Here is a 23,226-nt window from a genome sequence, read left to right on the forward strand (position 1 = left end):
GGGGTACCACTCTATATAAACTAAGGCTTCCAGGGTGAGATTGAACTGTCATATCTTGGTCTGCATGTCGTTGAACTGGCTGACGATTCAGATGTGTTGCAGACTATCCATTCTCAACAATTAACAAGTTAAAAATTTATGAGCTTAAAAAATCAACGCATGAATTGTAACTTGACAGGGGCGTTGTTGTGTTGACAGTATGGAGAGTTTCCCATCAGCAGCACTGCAGATGCTGAGACAGCTGAGAGCCCTGCTTCAGCACTCCCCCCTCCCCTTGACCAACACCAGGCTACTGCAGCTACTGGCACTCAATATGTTTTCCATCGAAAACACTCAACTGAAGAGTAAGTAGTTGCTTTGTGTTATGCCAGCATGAAACGACTTAGGTTTGAGATAAATAAGGTATAATAAAACTATTTTTAGTTGCATCCTGCTAAACCAAAACCTGGAATAACTGAAACCATGAGAAAAATTCTAGTTACAGGTACAGTAGATACTTGATTGTCCGGGGTAATTGGAAGCAAAGAGATCATGGATAGTGAAAACCACGGTTAATCCAACTTGGTAAAAATATATAAACCCATAAAGACACTGTTTTACTGTGATATTAGACAATTATGTCTGTATTTGTATTTACATATCAACCAAATATCAATATTGCGTAATCATTAATATTGTGTAATTATGATATTTTAAGTCATTGACTGTGATTCAGTTATACTAACTATAACGTTTAAAATCATAGCTTACCCAAACTTATCAACAAATTAACTAAAGACTGTAAAGTAATAAATTATGTAAAAACAAAAAGCGTTGACATTTTTGTAAGCTAATGCTACTGATAGGCTACCGGTTTGTGCTATATGACAACAGAGGTCCATGCTTAAAACGCCGATTAACCCTCCGAGTGTCCCTTGTTTTGGCCTTAATGTTTGCCTATTTTTTGCTCATTTGCAAGGATTTATTAAAACGGATCTGAGAAGCTTGAAAACAATGTTAATTATACTGTTCTATATACCATTTTGTTTGGAAAATCATGGGCTTCAATATTATACATAAAATAAAATAAGGGACATTTGTTTCAAAAAAAATTTTTAGGTAAAAAAAAATATTTTTGAAAAAAAAAATAAAAAATAAGTTTGCGTTCAATGAAATTGTATAAATTATAGGCCTATAAATATTTGAAAATAGCCACTTTGTTCTAAATTTTATGAGGATTACAAATATATAATAATATAAGGAAGTAGATTTGCAAATAAATAAGTAATGGGCAAAAATCAGATTTCAGTGCATAGCGTTTAGCTAAGAATGCATAGCCTAACCATAGCTAGGAATCTGGCTGATAATTTACATCAATATCACTACCTACTTCTTCAGGATCAACAACCAGCCCTTCAAAATCACTTAAATCTTCTTATAATGCCCCACGTATATCACTACTTTTGATTTTAACACTAAAACAATGATAAACGTAATAAAACACATCAGTCATCGGTCCGAGGTTAACCAAGCTGTTTACAAATACGCACGTCAGCTGTCTGCTACAATATTTTCGGAACTAAAATGAAAAGCGCTTAGAGACAGACCTCCGGAGAAAGCTCTGAATCTGTCAAATAAAACGATACCTAACTCGATCCAGTTCAATCCGATTTTGTCAGTCATAGAGCCTTCGCCGTAAAGTGTTTGTGAGTCGATGCATCAACACAAAACACTACACAAAGTGTGTTATGTGTCGAAGCATCGACAAATAACACTCGGAGGGTTAACTGAATCGCCAACCATCCGAATCGGCTCTAAACTTAATATAAAATACCCCCGTCACAGCAAACCTGCATCCTAAGCGAATTTCCATTTACCCGGCTTGATTTCTACTAAAATATTCCCTATAAATTTTCAGATTTATTTCCTATTTAAATAACATTAATTTTAGTTAGTAGTTAGGTTTGCTGCTACAGGGAAGATGTTGAGATGTGTTTTTTCAATTGAAATATTGATAGCTTAGTATGAAATAAACCAAATTGCCAAATTTGATTAAAATATATCCATAAACAAGCAAACTAGAACAGTTTATTTATTCTCCATAAGAATAACATGGGAATTTTAAATTTACAATTTTTTTAAATTTTCTCCGTAGTCAATGAACATTCAAAAACACTTCAATATACTAAATTATTTGTTTTTTTAAGCTCTTCAAAATGGTCTAGAGAGAAATTTAGAAATTTTAAGTTTTTAGGGTCAAAAATGAGAAAAACCCATTTTTACCCCATAAAACCCCCCATAAACCCCTGATCCCATGGTCCGATTATGCTGGTTCGCGAACTCGTTCGAATAAATGTAGGTTTACACGTTTGTACCAAATTTCATCAAAATCGGATCAATTTTGCTCGAGTTATCGCGCTAACGGACACATATATAAATATATATATATATATATATATAAATATATATATATATATGAATTTGAACGGATGGTGTTTTTGGCCTCTGGGGACCTCAAAACGAAAAAGTAAATCGGTCCCGGGTCTAGGTCTTACCATGAGACCTACGGTAATAGCTTATTCCCTATATGGGAAATTCGCTAAAACTAAAACCAAGCGCAAACATTCAACTGAGTGCCACGTAGACACAATGATGACGCCACCCCGTACGGCGGTGTAGTGAATTGACAGTGTTTTGATGCGCAGCGTGTACTGCGCATCCACCTGCAGCCACTCCCCCTACCCAATGACACGTGAACTATCTGAGCTAGGTCCGTTAGCTCCTCCCTTTCCTATTGTGCGGATCGCTGTTTTTTATATCGAGTTGTGTGTGAGTTCGTCAAACTTGTGATTTGCATTTTTTAATGGTTATGTGGGTTAAAACACTAGGAGTCAGAGAAGTAGCAAACAAGTGGTTTGTAAGCTGTGGAAGGACAACAACAAGTAGGGGAGACACAATACATAGTTGACAAGTGCACCATCACATTCAGGTCCAACCTTCAGCCCATGAAACAAGGCGTCCCTCAAGGTTCCGTCCTTGGCCCAATTCTCTTTATCCTTTTAACAAATTACTTTCCTGACTACATCCAAAACCCATTTATCACTTGCGTTATGTATGCTGATGATACTACATTGCTTCTAAACAACACCACGGCAGATGCCATTTATGACATCGTAACTATATCCCTGACCACGGCCCTGAACTACTGTACATAAGAAAAAAAATGACCTTGTAATTAACCCAAACAAAACCTCCAGAATTAACTTCAGCACAAAAACATGACCCTATTCCCGACATCCTAAACATCTTGGAACAAACAAGTACAAAGTTTCTAGGAGTAACTCTAGACAAAAACCTCACGTTAAACGAACATGTCAATAATATCTGCAAAAAGATGAATACTGGGGTATATGTGGTGAGGAGAATAAAATACCCCCTCTGCAGCAAAACTGCCGACCAAACAAATTCCCTTTTGCCTGGATTGGTTTTCACTTAATCTATTAAATTAACACAAGCTGCTATACCCATGCTTTGCAACGGGAAGAAAATGTGACCTAGAGAGCTACTAAAGTAATTCTGATGTGTGTTTTAAAGACGGCAAGTCTATGATTTAGTTTGAAAATATAAACTGATTTAAAAGTGTAAACCTACTCACTTTCAAACTCCTACTTTTTATGTTAATAGATCCAAAAGTATATGACAACATACCTTAGTGTAGCAACAGCATCAATTGCTTCAATTTGATGCTTCACGAATGACATGTTTTACCATAATTCTTCAACTTTAGTCAAGCCTCTTTACACGTAGCTTACTATATAAATTACAAAATGAAACTTTGAGCAATACTTTACGAAACATATACAACCTTTCTTTTAAACCAAACATAACCCTCCTAAATCTACATATAGCATCACAAACATCTTTTTCGAGTAAATAAACAAACATCAGTTCATTGTACTGACCAGCTGTTTCATTAACTAAATTAAATTAAATCATGTAAACTTTGGAAGCATGCCAGGCGTAGCCCTTTGGAAATCAGCCTGTGGGGCAGAGCCCTTAGGAAATTCGTCGATATCAATACTTTTCGACAAATCTACAAACTCTAAGCTTCATTTTGATGTGACATATGCCTATATTTTTATTTGGTAAATGGCCTTAACCGTTTGCATAAAATTTGATTGTATCACTTTAATAATATAATAGATAATAGATTTTTGTTTAACGAGTACCTAGGTTTGCTGCTACAAGGAAACTAGTACCCTAAAGTGAGTTTTTTTTTAAAATTAAAATATTAATATCTTAGTATAAAATTAATAAATCTGCCAAGTTTGATCAAAACATATCCATAAACAAGCCAACTACAACATTTTATAATATTCACCATAAGAATAAATGTAACTCCCCTCCTGTGCTCCAAAGTTCCAGCTTTAAAGTAGATCTTTATGATGGAGAAAATATTTCTGCATGTACTATATATATGTATATATATATATATGTATGTATATATAGGGATCTAAGAAATAGTTATCTAGAAATAGTTAGTGGGCAAAGTGGCACTTTGCTGCACACGAGAGGAATGATCTCGAGTGCAGCAAAGGCCTTTTGCACTCGTGTTACACACTACATCTTTCCTACAGTCACTATAAAGCATATAAATAATTAGTCTTTCAAACACTATACAACACGTTTTTAGGTTCAGCTGGCAACACAAATAGGTGCCCTAGAGAAAGTAGTAACCGGTCTGTATCACTCCGCTATTTTTCCTCGGCAAGAAATGTGCTCCGCGTTTTGAGAATATAGTTCCGTATGTTTTTGTAATTTGAAGTGGTTTCCGCGCAAAAAAAAAATGCTTTAAAGGTATTTTCTTGTTTATTAAGATCGTAGGAATGTTTTAAAAACGTTTAAAAGAAAAGTCCGGAAAGTTCAGAAATACCGAAACTATAAACACGAAATTATAGGTTAAATCGTAGTTATAATAGTCATTCAGCTGCTCATAGTATTATTATCTTTAAGTGTTGCCAACCTATTTCCAAGCGTACACGGATTACGTGCATAATAGAACCACGATGTTTTGTGTTGTTTCGTTGGAATCCTGATGTGCGGCAAAGTATAAACCGTACGGCAAAGTTTAAACAGTACAAGGAAGCCAACTTTGTCGGATGACTGTAGGAAAAGATAATTGTTTTAATAATTCCATAACATGTTCTAATAGAAATTCCTCTGTACCAATGAAAGTCCAATGAAGAAAATTAAAAAAAGAGGAGGATCTGCTATTTTAGTATCTTATGAACTTGATTTTAAAGTAATAGATGATCTAAAGGTTGAAAATTAGGAAAACTCTTTTGAAGCTAGTTTTATTGAGATCCGTACAGATTTACCTATACTCCTTCAAATAAAGCTAAGCCACTTGCATGTCAAAACTGTATTCAGATTGCGTTAGGATGTGAATGGCTGACTATAGAACTGCTTCATTTCATTTCAAAGCTTCAAAAGCTGCTTATTATGTTTGTTAGATCATTTTTATGAAACATTTAATATTTTTTGCAAAACAACAAGCTAATAAACTCATTGGTTATTATGTTAATCCATATTTGTTGATAAAAAAATAGTATTGGTATTATCATTGAAAGAAAATATTTACGTAAATATAACAAAAATATGACGCCTGCTGTAACATCTGGGCAAAACTTAGACTAAGAAAGTGTTAACAAAATACACATAAAATAAGGTAACAGTAACACAATCTTATACCAAAGAGTTGGCAAGATAATCTACATCCTGTTGAGAACTAAGCCAAGTGATTGTTCTTTTACAAAAGTGTTTGAAATTTGTTGTATTTTTAATATGAAGCGGAAGCTGATTGTAAAATTTTGGACCCAAGTATTGAAATGAATGTCTGAAAAAAGTTTTGTTTACTTTGGGTAATTTGATAGATTTATTTGCAAAACTTCTTGTACTGTAAAGATGATTTGGAATTATATTTTCTCTGTTTCCGCTCCGGATGAAGAACAATCTCAGGACTTTAAAAATAAAAAGATGTTGAACTGGTAGAATGCATAACTGTTGGTATAATGGAAAAGAGCTAGTTCGTTTAGGTTTTTTGAGAATTATTCGTAAGAAAAAATTTTGAGTTGTTCTAATCTTCTCTAATAATGTTTTGTAAGTACCTCCCCAGCAAGGCAAGGCATATTGTAATCTGGAATTTATCAATGTAAATCATCAATTCATCAATGTAATAAAATAAAGTGTTCGTAAAAGTGAAGTGTTACAAAAATTTCGTAGAAAATAGAATTTTCTAATTTGTGATCTTAATTTTTAGTGTAGTTCTAAAATATGGTGTTCAAAAGTTAGTTTCTCATCAAGGAAAACTCCCAAGTATTTAATCGATTTAACTTTTTCTAATGGTTGGCAGGTACATAAGTGGATATTGCAGGTAGGGGAATGACAAATTAAAGGAGAAGGGGTGTCAAAACCAAAGAAGTCAAAATTAACATATTTTGTCATATTTTGTCTTACTAACATTTACTTGCATTTTGTTGCTATGTAGTATGTAAAAAATATTGCATAATTTGTCTAATGCTACAGGGACTTGTTTTCAACCCTACTAAAATGTGCAGTTAGCACACGGATCCTCTTGTTAATTAAATAATATGTATGCTGTATATTACCTGCTTGTTATTACCTAAGTGTCTTCATAAATGTTTGTGTACATTATTGATAGGTCGTTTGGATTTCACAAAAACACACTTTCAATTTTTATCATACTTGAAATTTTAGGTACGTTTCATTTGTGTTTTCTAAAGTGTACGCAAATAACACAAAATATATTTATTTGATCACGCATAGCTTAAAGTGTTAATTTTAAAAGAGGATTTGTAAAATGGTTGGATTTATCATAGGCTGACATTTGAGTTTTATGAGGTGCTAATAGTATCCTGAACTCAACAAATATACAGTATTAATTAACAAATTGTTCACATTAATTTCTAAACTTTGCTAAAAGTTTCCAAACTTTTTCTTGCTAAAGTAGCCTCTGTAGTTTTTAAATGTAGATATAACAAAAATTCATGGCATGTTGACAGTGAGTAAAAACTGCCTTAAAGTTAGTAGTCCGACAATAAAAAGTCTTGAACTAAAAAATTTTTTTACATCAACATCTGTTTTGAAAAATTGTACACAGCCAATCAACAAAATATATAATATTATCAAGCCACACTTTTTTGTAGATAGTTATTCATAAGACTTCAATAACAAAATAAATAAACCAACTATAAATACTGTATTATGTAAAATGTGAGACCCTGCAACATATACATGAGAAGTTACTGTAATTTGCTATTTAGTTTTTCAATTAAAACCAAAATATATTCCTATTTTTGTTATTATTATTTCACTTTAGCGAATTTCCCATAGAGGGAATAAGCTATTGCCATAGGTCTCATGGTAAGACGTAGACACGGGACCGATTTACATGTTTCATTTTGAGGTCCCCAAAGACCAAAAACACCCTTCATTCAAATTCATATGTATATATATATATGGATGTATGTGTCCGTTAGCGCGATAACTCTAGCAAAAATGATCAGATTTTGATTAAATTTGGTACAAATGTGTAAACCTACGTTTATTCAAACAAGTTTGCGAACCAGCATGATCGGACTATGGGAACGGTTTATGGGGTGAAAATTGGTTTTTCCTAATTTTTAATCTAAAATCATAAAATTTTACAATTTCTTTCCAGACCATTTTGTAGAGCTTAATAAAAAAAGAAATAATTTTGTATATTGAAGTATTGTTGTATGCCTAGAACGGTTACGGAGGTAATTAAATAAAGCTTTAAATTTAAAATGTCCATGTTATTCTTATGGAGACTTGATAAACTGTTGCAGTTTGCTTGTTTATGGACATTGTTAAAAATATTAAAGACAGACAAGACAAAATTAATAGGACTTGACAAAAGATGTGTATTTATTTGGACACTGTTTACAAAATTCATAATAATTAATAAAACATATGTTAGTTAGAAAGAAGGCAGGCATAGATTAGGCATAGATTATAACATTCTCTCCCCCCCAAGAACTGCGACCTTGGTAAGAGGGCGCCGGAATGTACATTTGGTTGTTTTGATGTCCACAACTCTTATAACGCCATCTTTACAGGGGTAAATGGCTGATATTTTTCCAAGCCTTGAATTCCTTTGATTATCTTCTTCTACTATTATAGCCAAGTCCCCTACTTGAGGTGGTTCTATTTGTTTATGCCACTTGCAACGTCTTGATAAACAGGGCAGGTATTCGTGGACCCAACGCTTCCAAAAACTATCCAAAAGTGATCTTACGCGGGCAAGTTGTTTCTTACATAGTCTATCTTCATCAATATTTACTTTGTAGGCTTCGCGTAGAAAGTGGTTTGGTGTGATCGGCTCAGGGTCCAACGGGTCAATTGATAAGTGTGTGAGTGGACGCGAGTTTATATATCAGCCATTTACCCCGGTAAAGATGGCGTTATAAGAGTTGTGGACATCAAAACAACCAAAGGTACATTCCGGCGCCCTCTTACAAAGGTCGCAGTTCTTGGTAAGAGGGCGCCGGAATGTACCTTTGGTTGTTTTGATGTCCACAACTCTTATAACGCCATCTTTACCGGGGTAAATGGCTGATAGACATATTTGAATCTAATCTGGCAATTTGTTTATTTCATAATAAGCTATCAACATAAAAAAAAACCACATCTAAATTCCTTCCATGTAGCAACAAACCTAGGTACTCATTAAAATTAATGTTATTTTAATAGGAAATAAATCTGACAATTTTCAGAGAATACTCGAGTAGAAATCCAGACAGGTAAATGGAAATTCGCTTAGTCTGCACTGGAAAAAATTAGAGTGTCATTTTTATCTTGTACTTGAATGCACAGAAAAACAAGATGCACATAATCTAAAACAGGAGAAAAATACCCCCGCCGCAGCAAACTTGCAGACTAAGCGAATTTCCATTTGCCTGATTGGATTTACACTTAAATGTCTCCTTAAAAATGTCATTTATTCCCTATTTAAAAAGAATTAGTTTAACAAGTACTTAGGTTTGCTGCAACAGGGAGGGTAAAAGTGTGTGTGTTTTTTTTTTTGTAAAATGTTAATAGTTTAGTAAGAAATAAATGCATTTTCCAAATTTGATCAAAATATGTTCATAAACAAGCAAACTACAATATAGTCCAGGAGCTGAGGGGGTTTGAGCATGCATGAAAGTAGTACGCAATGTTATTGCTGATTATTGTAATATGGACTGTGGTGATCAAAATTACGTATGTCGCCTATTTCAAAAGTGGTCGATAAGGGGGGGGGGAGGGGGCAAACATGGCGGTTTGCGCTATGCGTTAAAACGCTGATATTTCGAAAACGGTAAAAGATAGAACATCGGTTAAAATGTCGTTGTAATTCTAGAAACGTGGACTACAATAATGGTTATTGAGTCCGAGGTCGTATCTCTATAAATAAACAAGTTATTGTATAAAATATGTAAAAATGGACTTTTCATGTAGTTTTTTTTTACCGAAAGTAGAATTAATTTGTGAGAGTCGCAAAGAAGTAATATCAAATATCTTTGCTGATAGTTGTAATATGGACTGTGGTGATAAAGAATACGCATGTCGCCTACTTTTCAGGTGGTCGAGAACTTGGGGGGAGGGGGGCAAAGATGGCGGAACGCGCTATGCATTGAAACGACTGTAGCTCGATAACGGTACGAGATAGGACATCGGTTAAAACGTAGTTTTAATCCAAAAAATATGGCCAATAAAAAAAGTTAATGGGTAAAAAGTTGTATCTTAACTAGTAAAAAAGTTATAACAATATTAAGTTTAACAAAATCTACATTATACAGCTATTTTCTTCAAAAATCATATGGATTGTTGATAAAAAATTGTGTAATTACTTAATGACTCGGCCAAATACTAACTAGATGCATTTCTTATAAGAAAAAATTATATTATTACGAATACATATGGTTTAAAATGTAAAACACGGCCTCCAAACTACGTATAATACTTGGGGTTTCGCCGCAATCAAGTGCATAATACAGATTACCACTAAAAATCCAATTTTAATTATAGGCTAATGTTAAAGGTTATTACAATATGATTATGTAACAGATTCTTATTAAATACAGTTATATGAAATAAAAAAAAACATAACTACAAAAGTAAATACCTTATAATACAAAATACGGTAAATCTCTTCATTCTATCCATAACAATTACACTGGTTGTTAATATTATAGGTGTTATAAGTATTGAAACTAAAATGACACTCTACTACGGATATTTTTATTCATTAATAAAATATGGGATAGTGTTATGGGGTAATACTGAATTTTCTAAAGAAGTACTAACAGCACAAAAGAAAATCTTGAGAATAATGACTTTAACATGGCCAGGTTCTACATGCAAAAATATATTTAGAAATTTGAAAATCCTTACAGTACCTAGTATTTATATTTATGAAACTTTAAACCACGTAAAGAACAACCTAACATGGTACTCAACTGAGAAAACCCAACACCATTACAACACAAGAAATAAAAATTTACTGGTTTATCCACACCACTCTACCAATGCTCTTGAAAAAGGTATTTATTACATGGGAATGAAACTTTTTAACAAATTACCAAACAACATGAAAGAAGCGTCTCAGAAAGATTTTTCAGAGAATGTTAAAAGATTATTGATCAGAAAGGCCTACTACAAAGTTCAAGATTTCTTGAATGATACTGAAATATGATCTAGTGGTTCTAGTCATTTAGTATTAGTTTTGTTGTTTTATATTATCTACTTTCATATGTTTATCACATTCAAACACTTACGGGAATTATTTGTTTGTGTCAAAATCGTATATTATTGTTCATATATTTATTTTCTGTTAATTTTTGTTGCCTTTTTGTTACCGGTAGATTTACAAATTTTATACCTTGTTATGTTTGAATATGCTCATGTTATTGTAGCACTAAATTTAAGACTGTATGATCAACATCTTAGGAACCAATTTATGTTTTAGAATAATTAAGGACTGAGAATTAATTTTTAAGAGATCAAGACGAAGCACCTGTACATGTGATTTTCACAAATTTGTATGTTATGTGCAAATAAATTATCATTATCATTATCATTATCATTATCATTATCATTATCATTATTTGTTGAATTTAAATAGGTACCTAACTTTTGTAAGTTGGTGAAATTTTACTTTAAAATTGCCTAATCCACTAGTCACCAAGAACAAACGTATAAAAAACCCAGCCACACACTATAAAAAAAGAACGTTTAAGCAACTTAAAAGAAAATGTATTGAAATTTAAAATATTTAAATAACTATTAAAAGTTATAAAAGAATGTTATTTGTATAAATAAAACACAATAAATGTCAGTAGTCTTAAACTGTACAAATACTTTTACAACCCCGATATCACTGAGTTAGAATGCAATGATCTTTGGGGGGATTAACAGTTGTGCCGATACCAGCAGCAATTATGACGCAACCTATCGTACGAACCCCAAGGTGTTTGGAGGCCGTGTTTTACATTTTAAACCATATGTATTCGTAATAATATATTTTTTTCTTAAAAGAAATGCATCTAGTTAATATTTAGCCGAGTAATTAAGTAATTACACAATTTTTTATCAACAATCCATATGATTTTTGAAGAAAATAGCTGTATAATGTAGATTTTGTTAAACTTATTATAGATATAACTTTTTTATTAGTTAAGATACAACTTTTTACCCGATAAACGTTTCTATTGGCCATATTTTTTTGATTAAAACTACGTTTTAACCGATGTCCTATCTTGTACCGTTATCAAGCTACAGTCCTTTCAATGCGTAGCGCGTTCCGCCATCTTTGGCCCCCTCCCCCCAAGTTCTCGACCACCTGAAAAGTAGGCGACATGCGTATTTTTTATCACCACAGTCCATATTACAACTATCAGCAAAGATATTTGATATTACTTCTTTGCGACACTCACAAATTAATTCTACTTTCGGTAAAAAAAACTACACAAAAAGTCCATTTTTAAATATTTTATACAATAACTTGTTTATTTATAGAGATACGACCTCGGACTCAAAAACCATTATTGTAGTCCACATTTCTAGAATTACAACGACGTTTTAACCGATGTTCCATCTTTTACCGTTTCCGAAATATCAGCGTTTTAACGCATAGCGCAAACCTCCATGTTTGCCCCCTCCCCCCCACCTTATCGACCACTTTTGAAATAGGCGACATACGTAATTTTGATCACCACAGTCCATATTACAATAATCAGCAATAACATTGCATACTACTTTCATGCATGCTCAAATCCCCTCAGCTCCTGGACTAATAGTTAACTTATTCTCCATAAGAATAATATGGGAATTTTAAATATACCATTTTTTTATATTTTCTCTTTAGCTATTAGGCGCATAATAACGCTTCAATGTACTAAATTATTTGTTTTTTTAAGCTCTACAAAATGGCTTGGAAAGAAATTGAAAAATTTTATGTTTTTTGGGTCAAAAATAGGAAAAACCAATTTACTACATATCAGAGAGAGAGAGGTTAACTGTAAGAAAGGACCATGAGGTCCTAAGTTCGCCTCAATAAAAAAGGATTTTCATTTCATTTCATTTTCATTTCATTTCATTTACATATAACCCCCATAAATCCCAGTTCCCATAGTCTCAAATAAAATGTAGGTTTACACGTTTGTACAAAATTTCATCAAAATCGGATAATTTTTGCTAGAGTGATCGTGCTAACAAACACATATATATACATATAAATATATATATTTAAATATGTAACATATATATGTATATATATATATATATATATATATATATATATATGGTTGGTGTTTTTGGCCTCTAGGGACCTCAAAACGAAAAAGTAAATCGGTCCCGGGTCCAGGTCTTACTATGATGAGTACTACGGTAATAGCTTATTCCCTATATGGAAATTCGCTAAAAGGGTACATCTATTTCCAATTCCAGTATAATTTAAATTACATAATGGGTGAGAAGAAATTAAAATTATTGCTAAACAGCGGCCTACGAGTTTTTTCATTCAAGGAAAAAACTGGTCTCTTTATGCAGTAAAAGCTTGTAAAAAATCATCAAACAGTATGTGGATGGTATGCAATCTAAAAACTGTTGTGCTTTTATGCAGCTGACAGATGACCTGAGGGAAAATACACATAGTTTTTTTTTAGAGAATGTTTTCCTCCAATCTTAATAGCTCGGAACATTATATTCCACGCGGAATAATTGAAGTGGGGAGTAATGGCAGGGAAACTGACGGACGGACAAATGGAATGGAGTAAAAACTGAGATGCTGGGGCAGGGGGGAGGGGGGGCATTAAACGGCCTTGGTTGTCCTTGAACGACCTTGAGCAGCTCGGTTTGTTGACCTCTGTATCAATCTCTTTGTCTCTACTCTAAGTCTCGTACTCATATAAATAAACGCCTCCTCGCGTCTGGTTATCGGAAACGGACGATAATGCCGATAGCTATCTACAAATTCAAGCCCGCCCCTTCCCTCCCTGTATTTTTGCACACGTGTGGGCTGACCTATGCCGTAACGTAAGTCTCAGGTGTGAGAAATGTTATCTGAATCCTCTGGAGAGGAGGGTCTGTGATGAGATTGATGTTGCCACTTACCAATATCTATTAGCAATTTCATTCAGTATACTATTAAAGTTATATCGATCTGATTGTTTGCTTGGAAGTTGCTTTAATTAAATTTAGAGTTAACACTGATTGCAGATGTGAATTTCATACAAATAATGTATGCAAACTAATAAAATATAATGCATATTTTTGTTATTATTTTGTTTTATAAGTAAGGTAATAAATGTGTTTTTTTTTCAGTAAAATGGTAAAAAATATATCTTAGTATAAAATACATAAATTTGCTATATTTGATTAAACAGCTAACTTATTACTCGTAAGAATTACATTGTAGTTTTAAATTTAGAGTTTTTTTTATTATTTCATTTGTAACCAACCATACAAACCTACTAAATAAAATTTTTCTTAAGCTCTACAAAATAGCTTAAATTTAAATTGGGAAATTCTGTGAGGGTTAAAAATGAGAACAACTAATTTTTTACCAAATAAAACCTGGTTTCCTTAGTTCAATCTTGATAGTTTGCGAACTCGTTAGAATAGATGTAGGATTACACGTTTGTACCAAATGTTGTTAAAATTGGATCATTTTGACTCATGTTGGACATTCACACAAATATACAGAGTGCCCCGTAAGTAAGTAGTACAAATTTAAGTATAGGTGTAAAGGATCAAAATAAAACAAAAACGTTTTTTTCTAAAAATGCTTATTTAGCAAGATATCTACCATTTTTTTTATATATTTATATCTTAAAAGCTATTAAGTCTATCTACCCATCTATTATATCTTGGTATACTTGCACATTTGGTATACAGTTTTATCTGATCAAAAACTATTTCAGAAATAATAATCCTGACAACTTTTTGTTTCAAAATTGTGGGTATTTTAAATTTTATACCTTGTGATTTACTATAAAAGACTCATTTTATGAAATTATGTCAAGAACACTACTTGCATTTAGAATTAAAAATTCCCTATCAAACAACACCAAGTCCAAAACATTGAATAATAAATAATTGATAAATTACGATTTTTAGCTGTTGCAGTCAAAGAGGGTTCGCCTCATTTCGCGTCTAAAGATTGTGATTTATTATTACATTTTTTTGAACTAGGTGTCGTTGGATAGGGGATTTTAAATATTAAATAAAAAGTATTCTTGAAATTTTTTCATAAAATCAGCTATTTTTTGTACTTTAATTTATAAAAACAAATATGGCTGCCATTTTGGAACCAACATTATTTTATTGATTATTTTGTCTGCAATAGATTATTACTTCATAAAACTTTATACCAAATCATATGAAGATCTCCTATAGTTTTTGAGATACAGATTTCTAAATTTAAAAATGGCAGATATCTCGCTAACAAGGCATTAAAAAAATTATTCTTGGTTTTGTTTTATTTTGAACCATAAAACCGGTTCCTAAATTATTAGTAGCCTAGTTACTTACAGGGCCGGATTTAGCATTTTCGCGCCCCTAGGCCCAAATATTTTCCGCCCCTAGTCTGGCCACAGCTATCATGCCCATAGGCCTATGTTAATTGCTTGAATACCACTTCTGGTCGGAATTTTATCATTGCAAGTTTTTTGAAGAATTGACTCGTTTTCCTTAATAAAGTGCAGTCTTAAACACTTTTAGCAATTTTATGCTTTTAGTAAATGCTCACGTTTGTGGGACTCAAACAATACAACTCAACCCACCGAGCATTCCTGCAAAAAACATGGCCATTGATTCCAATTTCAGGCCCAAAAACATGAACTCCATACAGTTTGTGATACCATAGATTTAACATACTCCTTTAGTAGATTTGTCATCATTATGGACTAGCTGAAAACAATTCTTGTTATTTAAACTTAGTTTGTCCTAAATAAAACGATGTAATCATAAACAATAGGTCGTCTCCTGGTTATATTACAAGAAATTAAAACACACATCATAGAACTAACCCTAAAATAATAGAAACAAAAGTAGGCCTATGTCAAAACTAACGTCCAGTGTCACCAACGTGAACTAGACATGAAAAAAAAATTGGAATTAACAATGTGATAGCTAGTCGGCTTGAGTTATATTTAATCTATGGTGGTACTGCATCTAGGTTATATTTCCAAAGCAAAACAGAGCAATATTCCGGCCAACCCTATCGATCCTTAGGTCTGAGGAGAAAATTACAGTATTAATGGTGCTTTGGAAGGTATTGAATTTGTCGAAAACCTGTTGCAAACTGAGATTAATATTTTTTCGTTAATTTTAAAGATAAATTATTCATTTTTTTATATATTCAACACAACGTATTATATATTTTAACTTGATCCTGCAGATTGTTGTAAACTAATCAAAAGATTCGTCAATAACTTTTGTTTTGTGAGTTATTTGTTTTTTGTGTTTGGTGGTAACAGTGTCTAGCACGCATGCGCCCCTAATCACTCCGATCAATAGCACCGAGCCAACGCAGTGGCAATACGATTCGGGCGCTCGACAACATCCCTACAGCCTACTCCCATACTCACTGTTCGTTACCAATGTTGTAACAAAATTGATGCGTTATTCTGAAAAATTGTTTAAATCTTCTAACAATTATTTCCTCCTATAAACTTCAGAATCAGAATGCTTTATTAGCCTGAGTTTTTTTTATCAACTATGACAATTTTTTAGATTTTTTAATAGGTACCTATTTAAAAAAAATATGTCTTCCTCTCGGCCTTGCGCCCTCTGGGAGCTTGCGCCAACTGGGAGCTTGCGCCCATAGGCCCGGGCCTATTGGGAAATCCGGCCCTGGTTACTTATGGGACACTCAGTATTTGAAAATGAACTTATGGTGTTTTTGGCCTCTGAAGACCAAACTCACTACCATACAACAATAATTATTCCTAAACACCATGAAAATCTTTCTGAAAATATGTTTTGTTGTTGTTTGATAGCTAAGTTCAATATAACAAAGTCTCTAATGTTAGGATAACAACATAAAAATGAATCTCTCAATATCCACCTGGTGTGAAGGAATAAATATTAGTTAAGGATATCCCAGACAATTCTTGTTTGTTGAGTATTAAAAATAACTATAGTAACCTTCATCAACTAATTTTGATTTCAAGGTAGTTCTACTGTATTTAGAGAGACATAATGTGCAATGATGTCATGGTGGTTTAGAATAGGATCATTAAAGTTTGACATAAGGTCAGTCTTTGCTCCCTGGTGTAATGATAGCCCCCAGCGCATATAACCGGTGCCCCAATAACGGCCGACACACTTTACAGGTTTAGCAGCTATGCTGATGGTTCTTTGTTTTGCTTTGGGATTGTTTGGATAAATTACTGTCCAGTGTCCAGTTACAAAAAGTATTAAAAAATTCAGGAAATTCTTAGATTTCAAAGTTGCTTACCAAATGTGTTTCCGGTTGAATGTACTCTTTGACATTCGGATACTGAAATATACTTCTCATCCATATGGACCAGCTGTAGCAGATTTTTTATTCAAAAGAACTTAGGTAGTTAATTGAGCCAAATGCTGTCAAATACAGTAGTTGATTGATGTGACATAAAATATGTTGTACAATTACTCATCCTTTCAGTTTCGTTTGGTTAAGAAGTTTTTGTATGCAACAGAAATAAGTAGGTGACTCAATTCAGTTACAGTGTTTGCACATTTAATGTAAAACTGGCTACATCTTTAACATGGGAATAGGATGTTCCCTTGTATCAATAGTCTATGACAAAACTCTTCGTAACCAATAGAGCAACTCAGATCAAAAACTCGACTCAGCTTTCAATTAAATTAATGCTGCAAAATTTTTTGCTTCCTGAGAAAATAATTAAATGAAGCTTAAAAATTACATAGTTATTGTTGTCTTAATTTATATGAGGTTTTTGACATCAGTGAAAAGCAGATAGAGAGACACTTACAAATGGTTGATGGTTGGCTGGGCAAGCTTAAACAAGTATTCTGTTGATAAAGCTGCCATGTTCAATTCAGCACCTGTCATTATTGATCATGACTCAACATAAAGCCATCTCAAGCTACTCAATAGCAGGTCATTACTCTGTCTATGGTACAGGGTTTTGTCAGTTGTCCATTATTTTACTATGAACTACTCTCTTTTACTATTTATGAAAAACTGTATAAATAACTTAGTAGATTTTTATATTCAGTGGTTGCTGCCATTGTTGGATGCGATGGTGATGTCTTCGCCATTACGGGAGACGACAGTAATGTCTTTCAAATCCGAGGAGATGTTGAAAATTAAGAAATAACATTATGACAAGTATGATTAATAAAGCTAATATCACTGTTTACTAGCAACATGCAAAGCTAAGCATTTATAATAGGTTTTTGGTAGTAAATAATAACACATTTTTTGTGGTTGTTTAAATAAACTTATTAACTCAACTCTTACCTGCAATAATCTATATAAATAAAACTTGAGTTTTGTCTGTAAATTTTTAGGTTATTTTGACGTTTTATACATTAAAGAAGCCGAAACAAGTCTCATCTCAATTTCTGTCTGTCTGTCTGTCTGTTACGGCCAAAGAGCCATTTTACGCGGGCTTCTCTTGAAAAACTAGAGTACCTATCAAGATCCAAATCATTTTAATGTATTTACTGGATTGGCAAGAGTGTCTTTAGCCATTAAAATGTGGCCTCACTACTTTGTAAATAAAATTTTGGACGTTCAAAAATGCATTTTTGTGTGATTTTTGTCAAGTTTTTGTCCAATTTTTATCACATAATCATCTATGAAATAACGAACAGCTGTTCGGATCACGATTTTTTTTTCTAGCTGTCACTGATATGTTTACAAATGTTGTTTACAAATACCGCAACCATTTCCGATCACATTTTGAAAGCAAATCCAAACCAAGTGAGATTAAAAACGTTTTCCTTACATAACGTATTTAATTAATCGCAAGTGTAATAATTTGTAGTTTAACGTAAACGAAAATAGTGATTCTTTGTGTGTAAAATTTTCTTGTGTTTTGATAACCGGGAAAAAGACCTTGAATCAGTGTTGTATATAGCTGGGAAACTTACATTTTTTTTTAATAAGCGTTAAATAAAGGTTTAAACTCATTGACGACACTTCAATGGCGGCTGTGTAAAGTGTAAGTGTAAAGTGACAACTGTAGTGGATTATTGTAACAGAGGTTTATGGATTATGCTCAACTCGCTTTTCCAATGTGTCTTCTCACCGCTATGTGCTGCAATCGCTGGACCATACAGCCAATAGACCAATTGCCCATCTCTTGGGTTTGTATGACTAAACAATTATTCATAACCAAATTTCGACGACGATCCTTGATACCAGTACTTTTACCTAGAATACATGGCCTACCTACTTAGGAAATAAATTTAAAACGTTCAAAAACCCAACATTGTGTGATTTTTTCACAGTTCCTTCTAACGTTTACTAAGCATTTTTTATACTTAAAACTTTCAGATACTGTATTTGTTTATATATAATAGTTTTGTCAGCATATCTGAAAATATGCAAACCAACTGCTGTTCTATAAGAAGGTTTCAACTGACTACTGTATAAAGATTCCCGTGCGTAGAACGGGCACACAGCTAGTCCATATATAAATCCCAACGTATCCATGAACTTTTGAGAAAACTACATGTGACACCCCCATAAACCATATACTTGAAATGTTTGTCATGACGAGAAACCTAGCGCTAAGCTATCCATTATTTCATAAAATGTCCATTAAGGTCGTAATTCCTTTCTAAACGGAACTTTCCATATACCTAATGTTAAAAATCACTCAGCTGTACTTATTTCTTTGTTATTCATTCAATTTATTACCTTATTAAAATCAGGTGTGATTATTTGTTTGCATTACTGCATTCTGCTTTGTTTATTCCAGCTCAAATTAACCAATCAATAGGTTTATTAATACTTATGAAGTCAAACGGGGCGAAGCCCGTGGGTAACAGCTAGTCTCTATAATACTCAAAAACTATCATCACCAACATATATTACAGCTGTTGTTATGTTTATATTCTAAGATAAGGAAATAAATAAAACAACAATACTTCAATATCAATATCATATTTTCAATATCCTACAATTTAATAAGTTCTAATTATTTAATTACGTACGTAACAATAAACTTTAAACAAAAACAATTACTGTTTGTGTGGCTAAGGCTAAAAATAAATGTGTATTATTTGACAACTAGTAGCAAAAACCAAACCGAACTGATGGTTGCTGCTCACACATTACTATACTAGATCAAATAATATTAGTATCCAAAAGCCATTACAGAACAACTGATTTAAAAATGATACACTGCTTCCACTACAAATATAATTAAATCAGGAATAATCCTGGTATTAAGGAAAGCAATAAATTATTATGTATGAACAAAACATTTATTTGATTTGCAGAACAGACATTTAATTGCAAACTTTACATATTGTAAAGTTTGCAATTAAATGTCTGTTGATGATATACATTTTCAGGCTTTCCTAAATCAGAACAAGTAAATTTTAGATATCTTGTTTGCAATAAACTCCACGTATTTATGATGGACAAGCATTACAATCTACACTACTCTGTAGGCATTCACACAATTAATGCTCCTTAACAAGCAAAGAAATAATAAAATGACATGGAGAGTTGCCAGGAGAGTTGCCATTGGAGGGTATGTCTAGCCAGTGACAGTGGTGTATTTGTTGGACTCACATCTCACAGATAATGGCCTCAGTATTCAAGTTCCATCTACTCTGTACTCTATGGAAAACACCCAATCACAGCCTACGTATAGACCACACACGTGCAACTAGTTGATAAGTTTCATCACATCTTTTACACACTACTTGTAGCAACTCAAATCTTCACTTTCAACATCATTTAAAACAAAGTTAACCAGAATGTATCAAGCTGTGTAGATCATACAAATTAGGAATGTCTAGGAATTAAATTTCATGGAATGTGAAAATACAAACACAAACGTGGAGGAATCAATTAAATCATTAAATACCCCCGCCGCAGCAAACCTGCCGACTAAGCGAATTTCCATTTGTCTGAATTGATTTTCAGTTAAATATATTTTAATAACATTAGGTTTAACGAGTACCTAGGTTTGCTGCTACAAGGAAACTAATAAAGTGTGTTTTTGAGTAAAATATTGATAGCTTAGTACAAAATAAATAAATTTGCCATGTTTGATCAAAATATATCCATAAACAAGCAAACTACAACATTTGACAATATTCTCCATAAGAATAACATGGGAATTTTAAATTTACAATTTTTTTAATTTTCTCCGTTACTAACAATCGAACAAAAATACTTTTATATACTAAATTATTTGTTTTTTTAAGCTCTTTAAAAAGGTCTAAAGAGAAATCGGAAAATTTTGTGTTTTGAGGGTCAAAAGTGAGAAAAACCTATTTTTACCCCATAAAACCCCCCGTAAAGCCCCGTTCCCATGGTCCGATCGTGCTGGTTCGCGAACTCATTCAAGTTTATCCCACTTTACACCTTTAAACCAAATTTCATCAAAATCGGACAAAAATTACTCAAGTTATCGCGTTCACGGACGTATATATATATATATAAGTCTATATATATATATATATATATATATATATACATATATAAAAATTTGAACGAATGGTGTTTTTGGCCTCTGGGGACATCAAAATGAAAAAGTAAATCGGTCCCGGGTCTAGGTCTTACCATGCCACCTACGGTAATAGCTACTTCCCTATAGGGAAATTCGCTAAAAGTACCAGGATAATAGCAATAAAACTAGCAAGTCAATTAGCAGGACACTTTCACCATAACAGTTCAAATTACCATGGTATAAATCGTAAACATGGATTCCAAAACAAGTTGAATAATCCGGATAAACCCAAAATTACTGTTAACATTGCTGATAAAAAGTCCATGTGATTTTGAAACTTTCTATGTGTTTTTATGCACAAAATTTGCTTTGTTCCACAAGAAAGATTTCTATTTTGTAACTTTCCATTTTAACTGTTTATTAACCCTAGCGCTGGCAAACGCCGGATATACGGCGCGAACGGCCGCGGCCGAAATGGCAACGCCGGATATACGGCACCAATGCAGGTGTTACGTTAGGCCTATATATAATTTTTTTTTTTTTTAGTTTTGTTCACTTTTTAGGGCAACTGTTGTAATAAATAAGTTAACCCTCCGAGCGTCACTCGTCGAAAAATCGACTCACGACACACTTTGTGTAGTGTCACACGTTGATTTTTCGACACACGAACATCGTTTACGGCGAAGGCTCTATGACTGACTGAATCGGATTGAACTGGATCGAGTTAGGTATCGTTCTTTTCGTTAGATTCTAAGCTTTCTCCAGAGGTCTGTTTCTAAGCGCTTTATATTCTCCGAGCCGATCGTAATTGTAGCAGACAGCTGACGTGCGTATTTGTAAACAGCTAGGTTACCCTCGGACCGATGACTGATGTGTTTTATTACGTTTATCATTGTTTTAGTGTTAAAAATCAAAAGTAGTGATATACGTGGTGCATTATAACCACGTGATCAAGTGATTTTGAAGGGCTGGTTGATGATCCTGAAGAAGTAGGTAGTGATATTGATGTAAATTATCAGCCAGATTCCTAGCTATGCATTCTTAGACAAACCCTATGTACTGAAATCTGTTTTTTGCCCATAACTTATTTTTTTGCAAATCTACTTCCTTATTAGCGAATTTCCCTATAGGGAAGTAGCTATTACCGTAGGTGGCACGGTAAGACCTAGACCCGGGACCGATTTACTTTTTCATTTTGATGTCCCCAGAGGCCAAAAACACCATTCGTTCAAATTTTTATATATGTATATATATATATATATAGACATATATATATATATATATATATATATATATACGTCCGTAAACGCGATAACTTGAGTAATTTTTGTCCGATTTTGATGAAATTTGGTTTAAAGGTGTAAAGCGGGATAAACTTGAATGAGTTCGCGAACCAGCACGATCGGACCATGGGAACGGGGCTTTACGGAGGGTTTTATGGGGTAAAAATTGGTTTTTCTCACTTTTGACTCTCAAAACACAAAATTTCCCGATTTCTCTTTAAACCTTTTTAAAGAGCTTAAAAAAACAAATAATTTAGTATATAAATAGTTATTTGTGCAACTAGTGAGAAAAGTGAGCAATTGACTCACTCGAGAGAAATCCTTACTCACGAGCCGTAGGCGAGTGAGGAATGGTTTCTCGAGTGAGGCAATTGTACTTTGAACTCGAGTTGCACATTATACTTTTCCTACAGTTACCATAAAACAAAAAAATTGGTCTTATGTTTCTTCAAACATAACCTATTTTTACACAGAAGTGAACATTTAATATAACATTTAATGTGAAGTGACAAATACAACAGAACAACAGCTGACCAGCTGATTTACAGCCAGTGCTGCCAACGTACTTCGCGCGCATACGACGTTGCCTGCGTGTTACGCGCTCACTATTTCGTGCTTTCACGTTGCAAATCTGGAGTGAGACAAAGTAATTAGAGTGAGACAATGTTAACATTGTCTCACTGATGAGCGAATTGGCCACTTTGCTTTCTCAAATCAGTGAGAGAACATGTACA

At 33.2% G+C, this 23,226-nt stretch overlaps 1 protein-coding gene across 2 annotated transcripts in view; it reads left to right on the forward strand.

The window, feature by feature from the left end:
- LOC129005913 (telomerase-binding protein EST1A) overlaps window positions 1-23,226 on the forward strand; it is a 135,740-nt gene that overhangs the window by 68,960 nt on the left and 43,554 nt on the right. For both annotated transcript variants that reach the window (XM_054434956.1, XM_054434962.1), the window contains one exon: window positions 199-344. In XM_054434956.1, the coding sequence (XP_054290931.1) occupies window positions 199-344 (146 nt within the window). The remainder of the gene's footprint in view (window positions 1-198; window positions 345-23,226) is intronic.

This window comes from Macrosteles quadrilineatus, unplaced genomic scaffold (assembly GCF_028750875.1).
Source record: "Macrosteles quadrilineatus isolate MER2022 unplaced genomic scaffold, UCM_ALF_1.0 Scaffold_1__1_contigs__length_201487025, whole genome shotgun sequence".
Classification (NCBI taxonomy): Eukaryota; Metazoa; Arthropoda; class Insecta; order Hemiptera; family Cicadellidae; genus Macrosteles; species Macrosteles quadrilineatus.